This window comes from Manacus vitellinus, unplaced genomic scaffold (assembly GCF_001715985.3).
Source record: "Manacus vitellinus isolate BGI_N305 unplaced genomic scaffold, ASM171598v3 scaffold_25_pilon, whole genome shotgun sequence".
Taxonomy (NCBI): domain Eukaryota; kingdom Metazoa; phylum Chordata; class Aves; order Passeriformes; family Pipridae; genus Manacus; species Manacus vitellinus.
Window position 1 is genome coordinate 8,483,834 of NW_021939882.1, and position 21,329 is coordinate 8,505,162.

Below are 21,329 nucleotides of genomic sequence, written 5' to 3' on the forward strand. Positions count from 1 at the left end.
ATTTAACCACGAGATTTAAATCCACCACTACACAAAACAAGGTCCAGCAGAGGTCCAGCAGAGACACTCCTGAAATTAGGAGGTTTCTGTAATAGGAGCAGCCATACTCTCACAATTTTAATTATCAAACCACTGTAACATTTTACAGCCAATTAGTGCTTCAGAGTCTTGATAACATTCCTTAGTATTATACCAGGGGAAAAAAAATGCTGTCTGAACTGTACTCTTCATAAACATCATTACAGTAAATTGAGGAATTTCCACACACTGGCATTAACAAGAGGTGATGACTAATTGGGTGCTACAAGATACGTATTTCCTGAACAAACCACAAGAAACAAGGTACTTTCACAGCTTTTATAGCTATTTCTAGAGCTACACTAACACTTCCTGTTTTAAATACGTGTTTGATGGTTTTCTTATTGGGCTGCTCAAACAATATCTCTAAAACATCCCCTTTCAAGATCCTCTTTTAGCTGTATGCTGTTCATTTGCCATGCATGCCCATAGGACCAACAGCAGGCCTAGAAATTTGGGACCAGACATTTTTTCTACACGCTAACTCACCCTGAAAGTACTTCTTGAAGTATGATGACAAAGAAAAAGATGCTTAATTGGGTGGAGCAATACCTGCATCCCTTTCAGCCAAGGCACACCTGTATTAGCTTGACAGGTGTGTTGACTTGCACAGCTGTAGATCCTTTGCATGTAGATTAACTTTGCTCAATCCATACCTCTCTTCCCACAAAGAAGCACCTGTAATCTTAAAACATTTTGTTTGCTTTCACCTGAGTCTGAACCACGTTTGTGCCCTCCAAAATAAATACGGTGCTCAAAAGCAATAAATAGTAAGGATATTAATAAGCTGTGCTTATTAAAGGAGAGCATCCGGCATATTTTAATTAAAGACCTGCACCCAAATAATAGGAAATATTCTCTCTAAAAAGAATCGGGAGTCGATTAGCCCTTAAAAAGCCACCTGCGCAGGTGTTCGGCTCAGCGATTAAACACCATCTCCATCAAACACATCACCCACACCCAAGGAACCGATGATATCGCTTTCTAGTCAAAGAGAAGCCCTTTCCCCGAGGATCCCGCGAGCCCCGACCCCTCCCTCAGAGGGACGCACAGGATCCAGGACGGTCTCCGCGGGCACCTCCCGGAGCCATGGCCGGGCAGCGCCCGCCGCGCGGCCCGCGCGCCCCTCCCCCGCCGGCGCGCGGCCTTACACGAGCTTCTTGGCATCCTTGATCTTCATGGCATTGCTGCGGCGGCGGGCCGGCCTCGCTGCGGCTGGGCGGGTCTCCTGTCATCGCCTGATGGGGCGGGCAGGCGCGGCGGCTCGGCGGGGCCGGGCCTCTGCTCTCCTGATGCTCGTGCGCGCGCGTGGGCGCCCGCCTCCCGGTAGGCGGCGCTGGCCGCGCCCGCGCTACGCCTGCGGCCCGGGCTGGGGCCCGCTCCGTGCGCGGCATGGCGCTCGGGGCTGGGGCGGGGGGACGGGGCGGGGCAGCGGAGCGGAGGGAGCGAGGGCGGCCGGCACGGGCAGCGGGCACAGGCCCCGCTCGGGGCAGGAGCGCGGCCCGGCGCTGCCCGCGGAGCCCCCGGCGCGGACTCGGCACAAGGATGGCGGCCGGCGCCGGAGCCTGCGCGCGCACACAAGGGGGCCGGGGCGCTCCGCGCCCGCCCGCCGCTGTCCGCTGCCGCAGCCGCAGCGCTGGCCCCCGCCCGGGCGCGGGGGCGAGCCGGGAGCCGCGTCCGGCCCAGCGCCTACAGCTCCCGGCGGCCCCCGGCCCTCAACCGCCACGGCCCGCGCAATCGCGGCCCCGCGCCTCCCTCGGCAGCGGGGCGCGGGCTGAGGGCGGGTGTCCGCGGCCGCGGCACCCTCACTGTGCGACCCGATGGGCGTCTGTGCGGCTCACGGGGTACAGGGGCACGCGAACGCTCCCTGTCGCTCAGTAATTTCTTGAGCTTCCTCCTCAATAAAGCAGGAAGGTGCAGTTTATTTTTGTTTCCCCTCGCTGCGTCTGAAGTGTTTTGGAAATGGCTCCTTTCGTTTTGCTCCTCCAGTAACTGCACCAGTAGCGTCAGTCCTCGGGAAGTTTTTCTCACCCTGTACAAACGTGGGCTGATATTTAATCACACAATCACTAAATCAATTAAATTGGAAAGCCTCTCTGAGATCATGTAGTCCAACCTATGACCCTGCACCACCTTGTCAGCCAGACCAGAGCACTGAGTGCCTTGTCCAGTCCAGTCGTTCCTTGAACACCTCCGGGGATGGGCACTCCACCACCTCCCTGGGCAGCCCCTTCCAAGGCCTGACCGCTCTTTTGGTGAAGAAATTCTTCCTGATGTCCAACCTGAACCTCCCCTGGCACATCTTGAGGCCATCTCCTTTTGTCCTGTCCCTTGTTCCCTGGGAGCAGAGCCCGGCACCCACCTGGCTCCAGTGTCCCATCAGGGAGTTGCAGGGAGTGAGAAAGTCCCCCTTGAGCCTCTTTTTCTGCAGGCTGAGCCCCCCCAACTCCCTCAGCTGCTCCTCACATCCCTGAATCTCCAGACCCTTCCCTGGCTCCATTCCTTTCTCTGGACATGCTCCAGCACCTCAGTGCCCTCCCTAAACTGAGGGGCCCAGAACTGGACACAGCACTTTCGGTGCCTCAGCGTTACCCAGTATGGAGGGACTATCCCTGCCCTGGTCCTGCTGGCCACACCATTCCTTATACAGGCCAGGAGGCCATTGGCTTTCTTGCCCACCTGGGTACACACCGGCTCACATTCAGTACATGGGTGTATGAGTACACTCAGTATCTGTCTTGCCCCGTACAAGGGTTACGGAGTCTCTCCTGGCTGTCTGCAGCTGGAGGGGAGCCCACTGATGGTGGCAGGACATGCTGAGATCTCCAACCTCCTCCTCACAACTCCAGGGTTTCCAGCAAGAACTCGTAACAGAGCAACTAGCTGGTTTCTCCCCTGTCCTGTGTGATAAAGTGCCGTGTAATTCTAGATCAGTTACTGTGATCTTGGAGGGACCTAAAAGCTCTGGTCTGGGAGGAGGATTTGGCCATAAGCTCTGTCTTGGAAGCTGAAATTTCCTGAAGGATCTGGAGTTTTGCTTCAGCAAAATTCTCTTTTGAAATAACCCCTCACAAACCGAGGAAAGACTAAATCCTCAACTTTCTGGGTTTAGGGTTTACTCATGAACCCGTTGTGTAGAAACAGGAACCACATCTCTTCATCCTCTGTTCCCCCACTGCCCCTAAACATGTACAAAAGAACCCTTTTACCCAATACCAAGTGACCTTTGCTTAGCACTGGTCACTGCCTTCCTTCAGGGAAGGATTTTGGATGTCAGATCCCAGAAGAAGATGCTGTTCACTTACCACCCTATTACCAGGAAAGCTTTCAGGTGTAGACCTGTCCTCAGTGCCAGCAGAGCTTTGCTCCCCCCACTGACCACCAGCCCAGGCACCTCATTTTGTTATTCTGTGTCTGCTTTGAGCACTGGTATTTTGTTGGTATTTTTATTGTCTGTCATTCTAAAACCTCCCATGTAAGGATTTATTCTTCATTTCAATCCAGAATCTTGCATTAAAAAAGCTGAAATTCTCATGTGGAGGCCATCTCCCATTAATCACGTTTCCTTTCTGAAATGTCTGTATTTGGAAAACTTACTCTAAAGGCTTCTTAGTGTTTGTTTCTTGTCCTTTAAAGGAAGTTCAGAGTGTATCAGCAAGGCTGCAGAACTTCTCTCTTTCTGTAAGCTACATGTAATTGTGGAAATTCCAGCATGTTCTTCATAAAGTGAGGAAACTTTGATGTGGTTTTGTGGTTTTTCACTGCAAAGTAGTTTCTTGCTGAAATTCTAAACGCAAACATTTACATACATGTTAGGGAATAGAAGAATTTAGCTGCTACCTGGAAGTTAACTCGTGCCCGCTCATAAATATACACTGTGATTGGAAAAGAGAGTCTTTAATTTCCTGTCTGTCACCAGACTATGCAGGGTGGAATGTTTGGTGTAAAATGAGCCATCCGGTGTCTCGCAGACATCTCTGGTGGGGTTGGGGAAAACAGATCTGCAGGGAGATTTTTCATTACCTTAATTCCGAGGCATTTTTTTTCCAGCGCCCACACTCTGACTGTGTTTCCTACACACCTTCTAACTCTAGAGGAAATTAAATACCATCCCTGGGAAGTGCTGGTAATAAATATATACATTCAACCCAGAAAAACAAGAAAAAACCTAGTGTACAGCCTGACAGCTGTCCAATTCCTGCTGTCTAGAAACAGAAAGGTTCCTGAGCCAGCCTTTCACTGAGGAAATGATAATCTCCTTTTCCAGCAATGCAGATTCACTGAACGCTTTTCTAACCTCTGACTTTGGTCATGGACAAAAATACATATTTTGTGACTAAGTTTGGAGAGCAAGTTGTGAATTTGAATACCCTGGATGCGCACTTGACACTATTTTATCTAGCAAACCTTCTTAATTCATCTACCCGTGTAAAAATATGGGAATAAATAAAGGGCTCTGTGATAATTAATGAACTGAGGGCTGTTCAATTTAAAAACAAGATCAGCAAATCTGAAGGTTTGGTTTCTTCACAAGAAGCTGCAGTGTTAAATCTGAACAGCACAGCTAATACAGAACATGTGAAAAAAAACCAAGCCGAGATCAACGCCCAGCTATCTTTAGTCCATCTCAGAGTAGAGGTTTAGCTCAAACTGGAAACTCAACACAAGCATGAAAGAGGCTCAGAATGTTCCTTAATTTGCAGGTCGATTGATTTATAGGTTATGAGCACTTTGGAGTTATTTGTATGTCAGTCAGCATGTGCCCCAGGAATAAATCAATCTGAAGGTGAATGTATGATTTGCTATATAAATATAAATGTGTAAATATATATATGTATATATATACTCATATATATGTATATATATACTTATATATATGTATATATACACTTATATATATGTATATATACTTATATAACCAATTCCAAGCAGTAGTTATTAACTACTGTCCTAAAGTACTACCCAGTGTCTGTGGGGAATGAAACCACATCAGAGTATTCTTTATGAATGATATACCTAAATGTGAGGAATATTTTTTTAACCAGTATTACTTACAAAGATGTTTGGGGGCAAAACAAAAATTGTTTTGTTGCTATGTAAGAATCTCATTTATTTATTGGTGTGACCAATTTAATCTATGTCTTCATGCCCCAAACCATACTTTGGTATTTACCTCAACATAGTAAATATTAAAACCCCCCATCCCCCAGGAGAAACTAGGGCAGGTTAAGAGGTGCAAAATGTATAATTAAGGAAGTTTAAGCTCCTTTATAGTAACTGCCTGTTGTTCGTGCTCTTATCACATGCTAGGTGAAAGCATGATGTTATCTCTCATGCTGCAAAGTCCCCACCTAAATTACCTTGTGGTATTTAGTTCCTGCAACCTTGCTCTGCAAGCAAAGTGTCTAAGGCAGGGCTGAAGCATTTGCTTGTCGTGGTTTAACCCCAGCCAGGAGCCAGGCCTCACACAGCCACTTACTGAATGCCCCAGCAGCAGGTCAGGGAGAGAATCAGAAGGGTAAAAGCTGGAAAACTCATGGGTTGGGATAAGGACAGTTTAATAGGGAAAGTAAAAGGTGTGCATGCAAGCCAAGCAAAACAAGGAATTAATTCCCATGGGGTGGACAAGTGTTCAGCCATCCCCAGGGGAACAGGGTTCCATCATGTGCCCAGGGTTAAATGCTGCTGGTGGAAGATCAGCTGGAAGACTGGACCACTGAAAATGTAATGGACTGATTCCCTATGAGTTTTGAGCACTCACTTCCCTGCTTTCCTCCCTTCCACACATCCTCTGAGGTAGGATGTGTACTTTTCCTCGCCAGGTAAGACACAGCAGTTGTAAGAGGTTATTTTTACAGCAAAGGAGTGATCCTTGTGCCGTGGGGACAAGCCTCACAGACAGTCGGAGAAGGCAGTGCCATCCCCAGACTACCTTGAGCATTCCTGTACTTTGAAAGCACAGAAGCCTTGGGAAAGGAGAAGGTCAAGAGATCACGTAGGAACAAGATACAAAGCTATGCAAGTCTCGCAGCAGCTTCTGTTCCTCCTGCTTGTGAGACCACGGGGTGTCCCCCTGCGTCATGGTGTAAGTTTAAGCTTCCTCATACTAATAAGTACTGCTTGTACTGTGTGTGTGCTCCCTTCCATGCCCGAGGAGTTTCTTGCTGCCTGCAGGGGTCTCTGAGGGTGAATGTGCTCAGAGGAACAGCAGTGCTTTCTTCATAGGCAAGAGATACCATGGGCTGCAGGGTGTGCACCTGGGAGTAGAGCCCTGCTGGATAATAAACAGCAGGCACGTGGTGTGTGAGGAAACAGCAGCAGAATTGGGGTAGAAGTAGCAGAATCAGTTGTTATTCCATAAGTTGCTAGCACAGAAGTAATGGTACCATCAACAGCAGCCTGGTGACACTGCCATCAGGCCACTGTCCTGAGGTTGCCATAGTGCATAGGCAGAAGCTATCCCATATGCCAGCACGTATGGCCATTGTCCTGCTGCCCAGGGATGGTGCTGATGAAGTGTCAGACACCCTCAGATCCCACACACACCCTCCTGGGGCTCGGCTGGGTTGTCTCCTGCTGCTGGTTCATGCAGTTTCCTGGGGCAAACCTCAGGCTCCTGGGCACAGTGACCCCATGCCACGTGTCCCTGCAAGAGGGGACTCCTGTCCTCGTGGGTGAGCAATGCTAGGAAGTTGATAGCACAGGATCAATTAAACCTGAGGAGTTATTATTTAACATTCCCTAGAAAACCCATGTATTGTGCACACGTGGCTCCTCTGAAGACGACTTTGGACTTGTCCAGTTTGAACTATTCCCACGTGTTCTCTCACTGGATCCAGTGGAGAAGAGCTCAGCACCTCCCTTTCCAGGTATCCTCACAGAAAGCTGCCTGAGGTCACCCTGCAGCCTCCCTCTCTCCACAGATACACCAGAGGAGTTTATACTGGACATCAGGACACAGTTATTTATGGAGAGGGTGGCCAAACCCTGGAACAGGCTTCCTGGAGAGGCAGTCATGCACCAGACCTGGCAGGGTGTGTGAGGCATTTAGAGAACGCCCTCAACAACGGGCTGTGACTCGGTCAGCCCCGAGTCGCTCAGGCAGTGGAACCAGATGGTTGTTGTGGGTCCCTTTCCACTGAAACATCCCATCCCATCCCATCGCATCCCATCCCATCGCATCCCATCCCTTCCCCGGGCTGGCGGAGCGGCACACGCCGCCCTCCGGCACCACCTGGTGGCGGATCCCGCTCACCTCAGCTGTCCCCGAAAGCTGCGGGGGCACATCCTGGAAAACATCCTGGAAAACACCCTAGAAAACACCCTGCAAAACAACCTAGCTCAAAGCACACACAGAACGATACCGGACTGGCCATCCAGCGATCCAGTCTCACATTTCGCTTAAGCCGAAGGCATCGGGAGCACCTTGTGCTTGGCAAACCTGAGCCAACCCCGCCCGTCCAGCCCGCTGAACCGCGAGGCTGCCTGGTGCGAGCGGGAGAAGAAATCGGGATGTCACGGAGACCTCAAGTGACAGGACTCGAGAGAACAATGCAAACCCCGCAGCCAACCACCCTGCAAACAGAAATGCCGTCTGACCGTCCTCTGCCGACTAGAAAAAAAACAAAGTTAAAGGAACACGGGATAGGCGAGTTTCCCGGCATTGTTTGCTAAAAGGCGGTACCTGGGGCACTGCAGGCAGAAGCACAAACAGGAGCATTATATCCCGAGGCTGCAGTTGCCCGAGTGCGTCCTGAGGGACCCACGTGCTGCAAAGCCACAAGCAATACCTGTTGTGCAAATGAGTGCAGCCGCTACCCAGAAATTTTTGAACGCTTCCCTGCTAGCTTTTTTAGTGGGCTCAGCTGGGTTTGCTTTAGGTGAAAATGCTACCATCTGCTACAATTATGTAATTAACCTTCATAGTTCAGACTTAATGATGCTCATTAGGGTTGAGTGTTTTTATTGGCTGAGTGCTGTCACCAGCTTTGCGTGGAATTGCAAAGGCAACTCTTAAGGGCCATAGTTTGAAGCATAATTAGAAATATGTGAGTGTTATACAGGGCCATGGGTGAGGGAAGGCAGAGGACTAGGTGGGAGCTTCATTTTATTCCGTGCTAGGGCTGGGATGCAATGAACAGCAGAGGTCTGTTACATCTGGGTCACTAATAATAATAATAATAATAATAATAATAATCAGCTACAGCAGTGTGGCAGCAAATTTGGAATATTTGTGTCAGGACATCACAGGATCCCTGTCATCCACTGTTGGCTGCGTGACTTCCAGTTCCTCAGCCAACCCTTCTCCGAGTCCAATTCACAAAATTTCTTCATTTATTCTAACATTAGTTAATGAGTGTATTTTTGCTGCAGGTCTTTCTCAAGCAGTTAAAAAAAAAAGTAGCAAATAAAGTATTTAATTTAAGAAAAATGACCAGGATAAAAATCCGTGTGGCTTAATTCATCTGTGCCTGTAAGATTCCTGAAAGATTAGACTGATATGCCATAAAAATATGTAACCACTGTTCATGCCACCTTTAACTACAGCCATTCTCTGACTTGATTTGTCCAAGAGGAATGTCTGTAGCTCCTCACATACTCTTAAAGGTTGGATTCATCACCTCAAATACACATAGAAATAATCTGCATCACAAGGCATTACAATCTTCCATAACCCAACAATTTATTTAAACTTACATCACAATGAGAATCTAATAATAAAATACATCAGTTCACACCAGTCTGCATTGCCATTTTTTTAAGGGTAAGCATCTTTCTTCACTTTATATTAAAACTTTACAGAGGTAAAAACTACTGCGTTGTACCCGCAGCTCTTGAAATCTGTTGTAACATTAGGCAGGTTACAGAGGAACTTTCAGAGCTAATTACACTTCAGTTAACCTCACATATTTGGCACATCTGAATGCTTTTTATTTTCTTCTTAACATAAAATAATTCTATAGCAAGTCAGAGAATCATGGACATAAAGCATCACTATCCAATGGCAAGTGCTGCCTAAAAGCATACAAAAATTGCATCATTTGGTTACAAAATAGATAATTCTTAGTTCTTTATCCCAACTCTTAACACTGAAGTGCCGTGACAGAAAAGGGCCAGGAACAGGGCGGGCCTTGCTGAGTTGTTGCTGGTCCCATTGCTGCAAGGCTTTAAGTAAATCCCAGAGTGATGTGTTAACAAGATGTTGATGGCTTTTGCCTTGCCAGGTCATTCCTTTCAAAGCACCCTCCGGCAGGTTCGAGGCCACCAGTAAATGTCACCCTCCTTCTCCCACATGTTGCTGCTGCAGGGACAAAGTGAACATAGGTTTGGGCAGTGCTCAAGAGGGGTTGTTCCTGTAGGCCTTGGCAGTCTGGTGGCTACAAACTGAAGAGCTAGGTCAGCCACTGCTCAGCCTGGATTTCCTCTGCCTGGCACCACAGTAGCTCCTTCTTTAGAATGTTTTAAGCAGGAATGAAACATTAATGGCAGTGGTGTGCCTGGCACATATTTTCACAAGTGTTTGCAGTTACTCTGCATAAATTTTTAAAGCCTGTAGGCTGTGGGTTTAGGTGTTTTTTGCTGTACACCACAGACCCCAGCTGCTATGAGCTTCTTATTATATTAAAAATAAAAAGCAGCCCACACCACGATATTTGTAATCAGGGTTAGTTTTTCTCTGGCTCTTGAGCTGTACTGTATCAATCAGAGTTTGGCACATCATGTAGTGATTATGTTTCACTGATTGCCAGCTCCATGTACTGATATTTATTTTGGGAGATGGCTATTGCATTGGTTATGTCCCTTCTGCTCATGTTGCTCATAGCAAAGCAATATGAATGAACTGCTGCAGTTAAGGAGAGACTGACACAGCAGAAGAATAAGCATGTTAGAGCTCTCTGGCTGTATCATAGCTAGATGATCTCTGTGCTTTAATGGGAAATAAACATTTGTACTTGTCATGGCAGGGTTGCATTCTGTGCATCTTTCCAAAGCCCAAATCAAAAACAAAGCCCATTTTCTTGATTCAACTTTCCTACTCCTCCTTTGCTGAAGCCCCTAATCTGAAATCCATTTAGTGGGACCAGTGAGCATTCCTAGAAGGACCTTATGGCTGCTAAGCATTTCTGCTCAGAGCCTCTCTCTTAGAGAAAGAAATTGAAGAAAGGACCATAATACTTGCTGCATTAGGGAAAGAAAGAAATTACACAGATAATGGAACAGTTGGTGGTGGGGACGTTTGAAACTTAACAGTAAGAGAAATTTCAAGGTATCCACGGTGCTCTCTGCACATATGCACTGACCCTGAAAGGCAGCCCTGACAAAAACCCTTCAAAAACCAAGCTCACTCCCAGAGTCAATTTTTGCCTCACATGCACAGTGAGAATTTATCCCTGCGTTGACTTCCATTTCCTAGTCAGCAGCTGGTCTGAACACAGCTCGGGTGAAGGGGGGTCCTTCGGGAGACAGGAGTGCAGGACACAGAGCGGTGCAGAGGGGGGAGCTCTGGCTGAGCCGGTCGGTCCGCGCTGGATGGGGCTGTGGCACCTCTCCTTGTGCAGAGCAGAGGACGCTGCCGAGGCGGACAGATGTCGGCTGGATACTTCACATGGACATAGTGCAACTTCTGCTGGTTTAAAAAGCTGTGGGAAAGCAGCCATCTGCTCAGTGCCAGAGTGTGGATGAACAGCAGCGACAGCCCAGCTCACACCCATGGCTCAAGTGACAGCGGGGGTAAAAGCTGATACGTTGCAGGTGCGTTTCTGGCACCTGCAGTATTTTCATGCTCTTTACAACCTTTGCAATTTAAAGTGTCAAGGTGTGACAAACTATGTAGCAGTGCATTCCTTATATTTCATATACAAAAAAGGGCTCAAGGCTGGGAGCAAGAAGGCACAAACTTGGGAAATAACATAGCTGAGGAGTTTACACAAAAGTACTGTGTCATTTATTAGGCATCACTTAGCACTTATTTTCACATTTTGCCCCCAAATTACCCAAAGCAACATAAATTTCCCCCGCTTCCTTTTCCCTTCGCACCCTTCTTTTGGATAAAGCTGCCTGTGCTCTATAGATACAGTTGCTCAAGAATATAACGTGAACACAGATAAATACAACATACACAGCAAAAAAAATGTATTATAGTACTACAATAGTCAAATAATGTAATCAGCCTCCAGCTACGGCAGTGCCTGTGTGCTCTGGGGAACAAGTTCACGAACAGCAAGCGGGGCCACTGTACAGGAGCAAACCAAGGTTGGCAGTGTTGGGCAGAGCAAGGGGCTGAGGGGAGGCTCTCCGGGTGCCAGAGCAGGCAGATGGCTGCAGTTGGTCTCAGGGATCCACTCGCCTGGGAGACCCAACCAGGAGATTTCTTCAGCCCGTATCAGTTCAGCGGTGGGTCCTTGGAACACCTTTATGTTTGTTCATTGTGCATACATATAAAGTCACCCCACACTCCTCCTGTTAGGCTATGTTTTCTTTATATATATATATATATATATATATTTATTTTTTTTTTACCTTTTAACTTTTGAAATTTTTTTTCTTACAACTGTTAAAAAAGTTTCATGGTAAAAATAGCTCACTATATGATACATATACCCAAAGTGGTGCGATACTTTATATAATAAAAGATGAAAATAGTCACTTTCCATAATAAAAATAAGTTCTATTTTTTGCTTATTTTACAATATACTTAATAATTCTTTTCTTCTTCTTCACTCTGCAAGTAAATAGGTCCCGTTTTGATAGCGCTTCTGAGTCGATTAAAGTGGCAGGAGACTGGAGAATGGCTTTATAAGCATTTTGAGCAGCCGCATTCCACGTGTCTCTCCAGTTCTTCTGTGAAGGTGGAGCCATCCACGCACTGGAAGAAGTATTTCCGCCGTTTGCTCCGGAGGGGGATGCAGCACTGCCCGCTCCCACAGCTGCCACGGCATTCCAGGCGGGGCACTTTGGTGGCAGTGGCACAGGACGTGTAGCCCTGCTGCTTCCTGACTACTTCTCGAATGATGTCTCCTTGGCAGAGATTCTCTGGGGAGACAACAGAGATGTAAAGAAAAAAAAAAAAAAAAGAAAAAAGTGGTAAATGTTTCGCCAGATATTCCCCAAAACATCAGCAAACAGCCCTGTACTCGTAATGTGATTCAAAAACAGATGGCATGAGAAGGACCCTAATCTTTTACTGCTTTGTACCTGCCATCAACACAGAGCTTGTGTTGCACAAATGTGTAATATCCGGTGCGAGGCCGAGGCCAACAGGCCTGCTGGCTTTGATCAGCAGTTCTGGAAATGCTTTAATGAATGCTGAGTGTTGAATCCTGCAACACTCCTGCAAAGTAGGAGTTAGTTTTACCATGTCTGCTTCTCAGGAGCAAAGGTCAGCCTGCTCTGCTGGGCACTGGTGGTCTGGGATACCTGAAAACGTCTGTGCTGTTCTGCAGTCACTGTGCATCAGCCAGACACACTTTGGTGAGGCTGTACATGTGTATAACTTGAAAAATCTGTGGTTCATTCACAGGAAAGGCACAACCTAAATAAAAATAATATAAGCCAGCTCTTTCCTTCTGTACAGTAACAAAAAAAAGACAGAAAGGACGAAGTTGAAACTCAGCAAGTTTCCAGAGAGTCTTTTCAGGGCAGGGAAAAAGAGCTGCCCTAGTGGAAAGTCCAGCATGATCTGTGGGATTCCCCAGGAAACCTGCTCAGCTGCATCCAAGGGAGCAAGCCAAGAATCCTTCATGCCACTTCAGGTGAGCAGCACCTCCTTGGTATGTAGGATACTCCTTTCCCACCACTGCAATTAACTGATCCCTGCTTGCTGAGGGTAAACCTCACAACAACCTCTCCTTTACACATCCTACCAGAATCCCAGGAGCTGCAAACCTTGAGGATTCAGGAGATAGAGAGTAAAACCCTTCACTACACACATCCCCCTTTCCATATGATTGGATAGTAGCCACCTAGTGTTGTGTGGTTCCTTTCTCCTCCCTGTGTTGCTCTGCAGAGACTGGCTTAGCTTCATCTTCTGCTATTTGCCATTTAATCCTGATACAAGTCCCATGGAAGAGATGTAAAAACAGAGGTGTAAAACAGGAATGCAGCAGAGCAGCAGCCCAGGCCCTGTGCCCAGTCCTACCTCTGTCACAGAGCTCTCCACTGTAGTTGGGGTCGCATTCGCAGAAGGGCTCCCCGTGCTCCGAAACTTTACACTGCCCGTGGTTGCATTTCAAAGTCCTGCAGGGATTTGAGGAATTGTTCTTCTTGTCACAGTACATGCCTGTGTAGCCCTCCATGCACTTACAGGTGTAAGCAACGTTGGCTGCCACGCACTTACCGTGCAGACACCTGGAGAGAGAGAGAAGCATTCAGAGCTGGCCTGTGTCAGATGGGAATGTTCCTTTTCCCAGAAATGATTGGTTTTGGCACTTCTGCCCATTTAATTCCAGGACACTAATCCAAAACCAGCAGTTTAGTGTCAAACACTCTGAAAAACCTGTGATTTTTCAGTAAATACTGGATGTATTCAGAGAATACATCTAGAATTTGTGAACCTAAGGCATCTCTCTAAAAAGCATTAGGCTTCTCTGTGAGCACGGACCAACAGTTGGCATCCACACAAGACAGCTCACACTTACAGCATCAGCACGTGGAACTAAGTGCCAACAATCAAGCTGCATGCCCAGGCTTCCTGAGCAGAATTACTGTACAAATAATATCAGGTGATGAAAACCAGTGTGATAAATGAAGGTGCCAGTAGAAAAGCTATGCACAGACTTATCGGCGGGCAGATGTAGTGGAAGGGTTCCCTGGCTGTTGTGGTTTGCACTGAGCTTTGGCATTTCCAAGGAATACCACAGGGTGGGGTGTTGATCCTTAGCAGGTTCTCTGACACCATCCCCATTTCTGGAGCAGGGGCTTGAAATGGACTGAAAACAGGGAAGAAGCCAAGGGAAAAGTGCTTCGGGCTTTTAAACCTTTGCTATAACAGGTCCTACTTGATATAAACCCACATCTCTCTTATTTTTATTTATTGTCTTTCTAGTACTTTCAAATTGTTCCCTGTTATGTTGAATTCTTCTACATTTAATTTTTAAGCTTTGAACTAAAAAGCACAAATTGTAAAAGCAGTTTCGGTCAGATCAAGACATGCAAAATAATACAGGGACTCACAGTCTATATATAGCAGTATTTTCTGCCCCACTAACCAGAGGTTACCTAATCTTTATAGGTGCATTTCTTCACTGAGATTAACCTGAGTGTTGGAGCAGACATCTGCCTGCAGCACTCTGGGCTCCCCTGGACACACAGGACTTGGCTTTAAGGAGACAGCTCCAAAAAAACTGAAGTGACTTCATGAAAGGTGGGACGGTGTGTGAGCATTAGAAATACACACAGATACTTTCTTTAGCAAGGGGCTACATTCATGATTGCCTCACCCTCCTTGGATTATAAGGGAAACAATCTCTCATCATGTAGACATCTGGAATTCCCTTATTTTTCTCTTGTCCAGCCACAACAGCTTTGTTATGAAATGTTATGAAAACATTTGGGTTTTCATACCTGTGGTTTGTAAACTATGAGGTGCTTCTCAACACCTTCCAGGGTTCAGTATTTTGCAGAATTAGACCCAGAAACAAGACTAAAATGGTACCTCTATGAGGTTAAATTTCTGCCTTTAAGAGAGTGATTATTCACTGTGTCAATTTACCTGTCAAAAGTATGTGCTCGTAAAAAGCCCCTTCCACAAACAGTGCAACCCAAGTAGCTTCTAGAACAAAAGTACTTCCATCTGCTTATGCAACAGCACTGAACTATGCATCCTGATGCTCTGCACAGGACTGTTTCCTCTGTGCTTGCCATGAGAAAGCCATTCATCTTGTGTTTCTGCTGGAGATGTGGTTATGGAGCCTTTGAACAGCGAACGCTTTACGCTCACACTCCCTTCTCATGCAACGCCACGTTACCCTTTAAACTTGCACTTTAAAGGGGTGTTTTGGAGTGTAATAATTAAGTCAACTATTTGGGAAATATAAAACTGCTCACACTGGAGTGCATAATGGGTTAGTCTGAAGACTGGGTCCAGTGCTGATGTAAGCAAACTCCTAAAATGTGTACCTCGTGCTCACAGGCAGCTCTGCTCTGGGTAAGGGGGTCACCTCCTCAGAGTCAAGCCATACCCATTAACAGGAGGTTTTGTATTTTAATGTGTAGAATCACTGCTGAAAGCATGACCTGCAGCATTAACACCTGACCTCCTTCAGACTCATGATGTCCTTTGGAGGGTCAGCAGGCTCAGAACAAGCAGTGGAAACTGAGAGCTGCCACGGGTGCTGACTCACAGCTGTCAATAATTTCACGTGAGAACCCAGCACCTACCAAAAATAGTCAGATGTGGTTTCACAAGATGAACTGTGAAATATGCATTAGCTGTAAAGCTTTTGCCCTCCCATCAGCACTTGTTTGAGCTTACTTGTGGTTAAGACATGGGTCTCCAATTTCCTGGTCACACAGGGGGCCCATCCAGCCCGGGTGACATTCACAAATCACACTCGTTTTCTCCAGGGACCGGCAGATCCCGTGCTTGCAGATGTTACAGGACTTGCAGCCAGGAAGGACTCCCAGTGACTGCTGTGGCAAATCCTTGAAATCCTGCAGCTCGTTGTTGATGCGGACATCGTGGATGCATCCATGAAAACCGTTTGGTGTCTTATCTGCACCCTGGCGCAGGGGAGATAGTCCAGTAGAGGTTGGGATCCCTTCAGATAAAAGCAAAAGGGGAAGGTTCACTCACAGTTACAATGATAATACATAAATGGCAACTGGTAATGTTTCTTTTGTCACGGCCCCCTAAAATCTTTAAAGAATTAATTTGCATAGGACCTGTGTAAGGTTGCACAGAATTTGTTATCCATAAGTAATGCCACTGCTAAAGATGGTCTTAAAACTAACCCAGCATCTTTGTTTAACTGTGTGTTAGGAGGGAAGTTGCTAGACCAGGTCATGTAGTTGGGGAGATGGACAAAACTGGGGGCACATGGAGGCTCTGTGTTAACACTTACTGTAGTTTAGGAACAATTGCTCTGAGGTAATTTAATCAATTACTTTAACTAAACCACCTGCAGTGGAAGGGCAGCTGGCATCCATGGGAATGCTGCACATGGAGAGTTGGCACATGAAGAACAGTGAGGGTTTAGAAAGAAGCAAGAAGAATTTTAATAGGCAACAAAAAAGTCTCCACTGAGCCCATGGCTTCCAACAGTCCTTCATTCCAGGTCTCAGGTTTGTCCTGAGAATTGTTTTGTAGGTAACTTTTGAGAATTGGTATCAATCCACTGTGCTCATCCATTAACAAAACTTTTCCATGTGATTATTTCCCAAGCTCCCTGTGTAAAAATTGCTGCAGGGTTGGTATCTTTTATGCTGTGCTAGAGGAAGAAAATGCGATGGTCTCTGCGCCAGCAGATTATCTTTGATGCACAGTGCTCTTTAATAGCCTGTGACATTCTTAATAGGAGCCAGTTATAAAATTTCAGCTCTGTACAAAGCAAGATTAGCCAGTTTTCTGTTTTACAAGAGCAATATTCAGAGTTCTTTTAGAAAAATGTTATTAAAGGGAATTATTTACAAAAGGCTTGACCAGCACCAAATGAAGTTGGTAAGAGTTACTATTGGCTTCAATGATCTCATTAGAAAAAGCCCAAAGACTTTCTGAGTCTTATTATTCTGCTGACTGAAAATTCAAGAACTCTGTGTCACTGAAAGAGATTTCAACATTCAGTCCAGAATAGAGCTAGGGGGGTTCTGGCAAAAACAAATCCACTGGGCAGAGACCAGCCTTTGTTCTGTCTCTCATAACCAGACACCTAATCAGTGGGATAGTCATTATTCTGGGCATCTGTTCCCCACCCCACTTGGCTGCTCCTTCCCCCCAAATTCAGTATTTAATGTGAAAAAACTCCTTCACTGAAGTTTGGTCAATTCTAATACCTCTCCAATACTGAAGCTCTGGCTTTAGTTTCTAGTGAGAAAACTATTAACCAAGACATTCTTAGTCAGCTTGTGTTTTAATAGGTTATTTAATCACACATCCCCTTCCCCCCAGTTTTCAGACCCCTATAAAATTTCCAGCAGAAATACTGCTTGGTTATGGTATATTTAAACCTACTGACTATTGATTTCCTTTTCTGCTGTGATTGTGATACTTCCACTGTGTTCTTCAGCCACAACACCTTGGTGCCAGCCAGTTCTGAAAGCTTCAGAAATGACAAGTGGACTGTTTCTGCCATGACTGTGTGACACAGAACCTGCCTGTGCTGAGTTAACTGCCTGTGCTGGCCCTGTGGTGGGTGCCAGGGGGTTGTGGAGCACAAAGCACAGCAGCAGAGGTGGTGTTTCCAGGCTCTCTGTTCAGGGAACCAACCGCTGGCTGAGGGGAAAGACAAACTAGTATTGCCCCCACTCCCACCCCCTGCCCTGGAGAGCCCTCTCCATGGGATGGAAGATGGTTTGCTTCTGAGAAAACATGTTAAAATCTCAAGTCCAGAGTAACTCACAGTACCTCCAATGTAGAGGGGTGTGTTGAGGCTGACAGATGACTGTTTCTGGAGTTTTCCCAGACTCTTGGGAGCCCCCTTGTCCACCACCAGGTTCAGAGTTTGATTCAGCATCACGAGTTCCACACTGTGAAACTGCCCATCATTTACTGTTTCCACACTAAAAGGAAGAGCAAAGAAGAGAATTAGAAGATGAACAAGGAGCAGCCTCTTCTTCTGTGACATCCTGTGTCCAAGCATATCTTGCACAGCACAGCTCCACTCGGTGCTCCTTTACAGTCACCATGTTCTCAACATTTCCTCCAGGTACACACTGACACACTGCTGATGCCTGTGCAGGCAGTACTGACACATGTGATGCTTGAGAAAACAGCTAATCAGGACAGGAGCTACTGGAGTTGTGTTTCCCAGGGCAGAAAAGCAACGGGGAGTTACACAGCATACTGGCTTCGGTGACAAAGCTACCTAAAAATCCCACTCTGTGCTCTCAGCCACAGCTTGCTGCCCCTCTGTCCCACTGCCTGGTGGGCCCATGCTGCAGGCCAGATCACTGAAATGACTGCTTCTTGGATGGTCAGTTTAAACTGAAATTATTTCACAGGGACAGGGAGGGACTGCAGTCTGGGTAAGACAGCAGGGGCCTCTTGAAACCAGCATTTCCTCACAGCAGAAGTGTCTTGTAACTATGTACTAAGGAGTAAGGACAGGCTGAGTTTCTTCAAGCTACAGAAGGAATTCAGGAGTGTTTGGCTTATAAATGACCAGGGTGCCTTGTTCAATACCAGACAGCAATACCTGAACACAAGGAAAACTGACAACTCTTTGGGAGACATTTAGGTGTAGATCAAGTCTTTAGAATGAGACAGCAGGAATTAGGGGGAGGGGGGACAGGGAGGAAGCAGCCACGTGAGCAGACAAGTTATTAAAAGCACCCTGTATTTATTGCTCATGTGTTTTCAACACTGATTTTTCAGATGTATGAAGCCTGCAGTGACTTAGATAACTCGACAGCTCTTTCACAGAACCACAGAATCAATTAGGTTGGCAAAGACCTCTGAGATCATCGAGTCCAACATATGATGGAACACCACCTTGTCAACTAGACCGTGACAACATGGAGGTTCTGGTATGTATGGATAAAGACAGAACACACCAACTGTGGGATTTGGGTATCCTGAGATACTGCTTAGACAACAGCCTGGATGTAGAATTGCTGCACAGGTGGTACTCACCACATTACAGTGTAAAAGGTTAGTTTTAAGAATGGGTTTCTGCTCGTTCAAATGGCCCACAAACTCAGCATCCTCTCTCAGTAAGTTACAAAGTCACAGGTCAGATTCCTTTCAGGTGTTTTGCAAAGCTGCAATGTCAATGTCTCTGAGCTATCTACCCACACCTTCTTCACTGTCAGTGGAGAGGAACAGACACACGCATCTCTAAGGATGAATCACCTTTTAGATGTGTCCACCTCTCAACCTAGAATACATGCTGCCCCTCTTTAATGCCCAGTCTGGCATAGCTGTTGTGTAAAGCTATTGCAGCAAGGAAATCTTGACTTCAGAAACAAATGACATGCCTTGGAGATTACCAGAATTCAGTCATTGCTGGAAGAAGTTTCATTTTTATAGTGTTTTATGGTAGATCTGACATAACCAATTATAGTTGAGCAATGTCAGGCAGCAAGTCAGCACTGCAGGCATTTCTGAGGATGTGCAGTTTAAGAAGAACACACTGCTGATTCAGAACTGAGCTAATATGCCCCTGCAGTGCTGCTCTCCCCACAGGTTTTTGGGATGAATCATGAACACATATACCCTTAAGAGTTTACCTAAGGTTACACAGGTTGTAAGGTGACAGCAGTACATGAGGACTTTCACAGTGTGGCTTTACATAAACAAGAGGTTAGTTCTGCCACAGAAAAGCTCCTGGGAAAGCTCTGTTGGCTGAACTGCTCATTCCTGACCTCCAGGAAAGTTCTGGGCTGCAGCTGCTCCCCCATGCTCAGGATGGTGAGAGAGCCCTGGGGAGAACTCAAGAACCTGGAGCTAGCAGTACCCTTTGAAGTGTTTTAAAGAAAAAACTTAAAGGCTTGACATTCCACAGAAATGCAGATCCAGTAGATCCAGGAGACAGTCTGGCTCAGAATAGTTGTAGCAGGGCCCTGGCAAGGGCAGTGAGTTGTGTGGGCTGGGGTGAGAGGTGTAGGATGTATTCCAGACTCATTGCCAAAGGTGCTGCAGTGTGTGCCCCTCAGAAGAGCAACCCTGTCCTCGCTGTAGCCAAGTCACTGAATAGGGACCACACCTCCAGCAGGCTGTTGTGTGGATTGACAACTCAAATAAGTTTGAAAACAGCTGGTCCAAGCTTTCTGTTTAGATACTCTGGAATTCTGCTAAGTATCTGCTGCATTACAAGGAACAGCTGTGCTACGGCAACGCCGACTGGGTGATCCCTGTGTGCTCCCTGCTTATCTCACTGCTGCCTTGCAATGCCTGATTCCCGGGGGGGAAGCACTTGGACTTCCAGCTGAAAGGTGAGAGATAAATGGAAATGCACATTTGTAATTGTTAGTCTGTGCAGAAGTGCCAATGAAGGGAAGAAGCAGAGCCAAAGCCCATGGGCTGTGAGAGCTGAGCACTGCGGAGGTGGGAGGGATGGCTGTAGGACAGGGAGCCCTTCCCCAGTGGGATCAATAGCTGGAGCTAACACACAAACCACACAGTTATCTGCAGAAGGCCAAGCTATGGCCATTTGTCAGAGGACAACATTATCACATCTGGCAGGGCTGGCTCTTCCCAGGGCCAGGATTTCACAGGCATTCATCACCTACTTCTCCACAGGGTGTGCTTTTTCCAGATTATGCCTTGACTAGCAGGAAAACAAAAGTCTGTGAGTCCTGGCAATGGAAGCAGCCACCCCACACAGTGCTCATGCCTTTCAGCATACCCAGAGCTGATATTTTTGCTGTAGAGGGAGTGAGAGGTCCCAGTCTGCAGGTACATGTGGAAGAGCATTACTCTGTTCTGACCCTTTCACTTTTTAACTCTGAATTAAAATACTCAGTGCCTGGACTTAGAGAAACAAAGTAACTCATAGGCATCACCCAACACTGCAGTTTTGTTAAACAGATAAAGTCAGAACAGTCGAAGCGCTCATTTGCTGTTTGAGAAGACACAGAGATATGATAAAAAAGCTGTATGTAGACAGCCAGGATGGCAGGAAATCCCCAGGCAGCAGAGACTTGTGTGAGAGCACTTACTGCTGCTGCTGCTGACGGACAGGGGTTCAGACGCCTTTGGATCTCAAGAGATGGAGACAAGAGTGGGGGGAGAGACCAGTGGTGAGAGAAATGCTACATGAACTCTCCTCTGAGCCTCATCTGGGCCTTGAGGAGCCCCGGCAATGGTCGGAGACAGCTGGAGACAGTGGCTTGGCCGGGGATGAAGGGCGGGCGGCCGCTGAGCAGAGCAGCCCGCACCGCTCGGCTCCTCCTCAGCGGCCCCTGCCCTGTAGGGGTTCCTTAAAACCTCAGTCGAACTCTCCCTGGGGATCGGGTGCTCTCACAGGGCTCTTCCTGCCGGGATGGCAGGAGCCATCCGCGGGATGGAGATACCTGCCCCGGCTCGGGGCGGGAATGCGGGGCTCTCACAGGGAATGCGGGTGCGGGTCGGGAATGCCGAGTGCGTACAGGGAATG

The 21,329-nt window shown here is 47.0% G+C and overlaps 1 protein-coding gene across 1 annotated transcript in view; it reads right to left on the minus strand.

The window, feature by feature from the left end:
- Positions 1-10,612: 10,612 nt before the first annotated feature.
- The window catches only part of SLIT3 (slit guidance ligand 3), a 475,112-nt gene continuing 464,395 nt past the window's right edge, over positions 10,613-21,329 (minus strand). The window contains exons 33-36 of the mRNA XM_008928306.3: positions 17,639-17,793; positions 15,551-15,836; positions 13,217-13,425; positions 10,613-12,111 (exon numbers count right to left, since the gene is read on the minus strand). Coding sequence (XP_008926554.3) covers positions 11,873-12,111; positions 13,217-13,425; positions 15,551-15,836; positions 17,639-17,793 — 889 coding nt within the window. The 3' untranslated portion in view covers positions 10,613-11,872. The remainder of the gene's footprint in view (positions 12,112-13,216; positions 13,426-15,550; positions 15,837-17,638; positions 17,794-21,329) is intronic.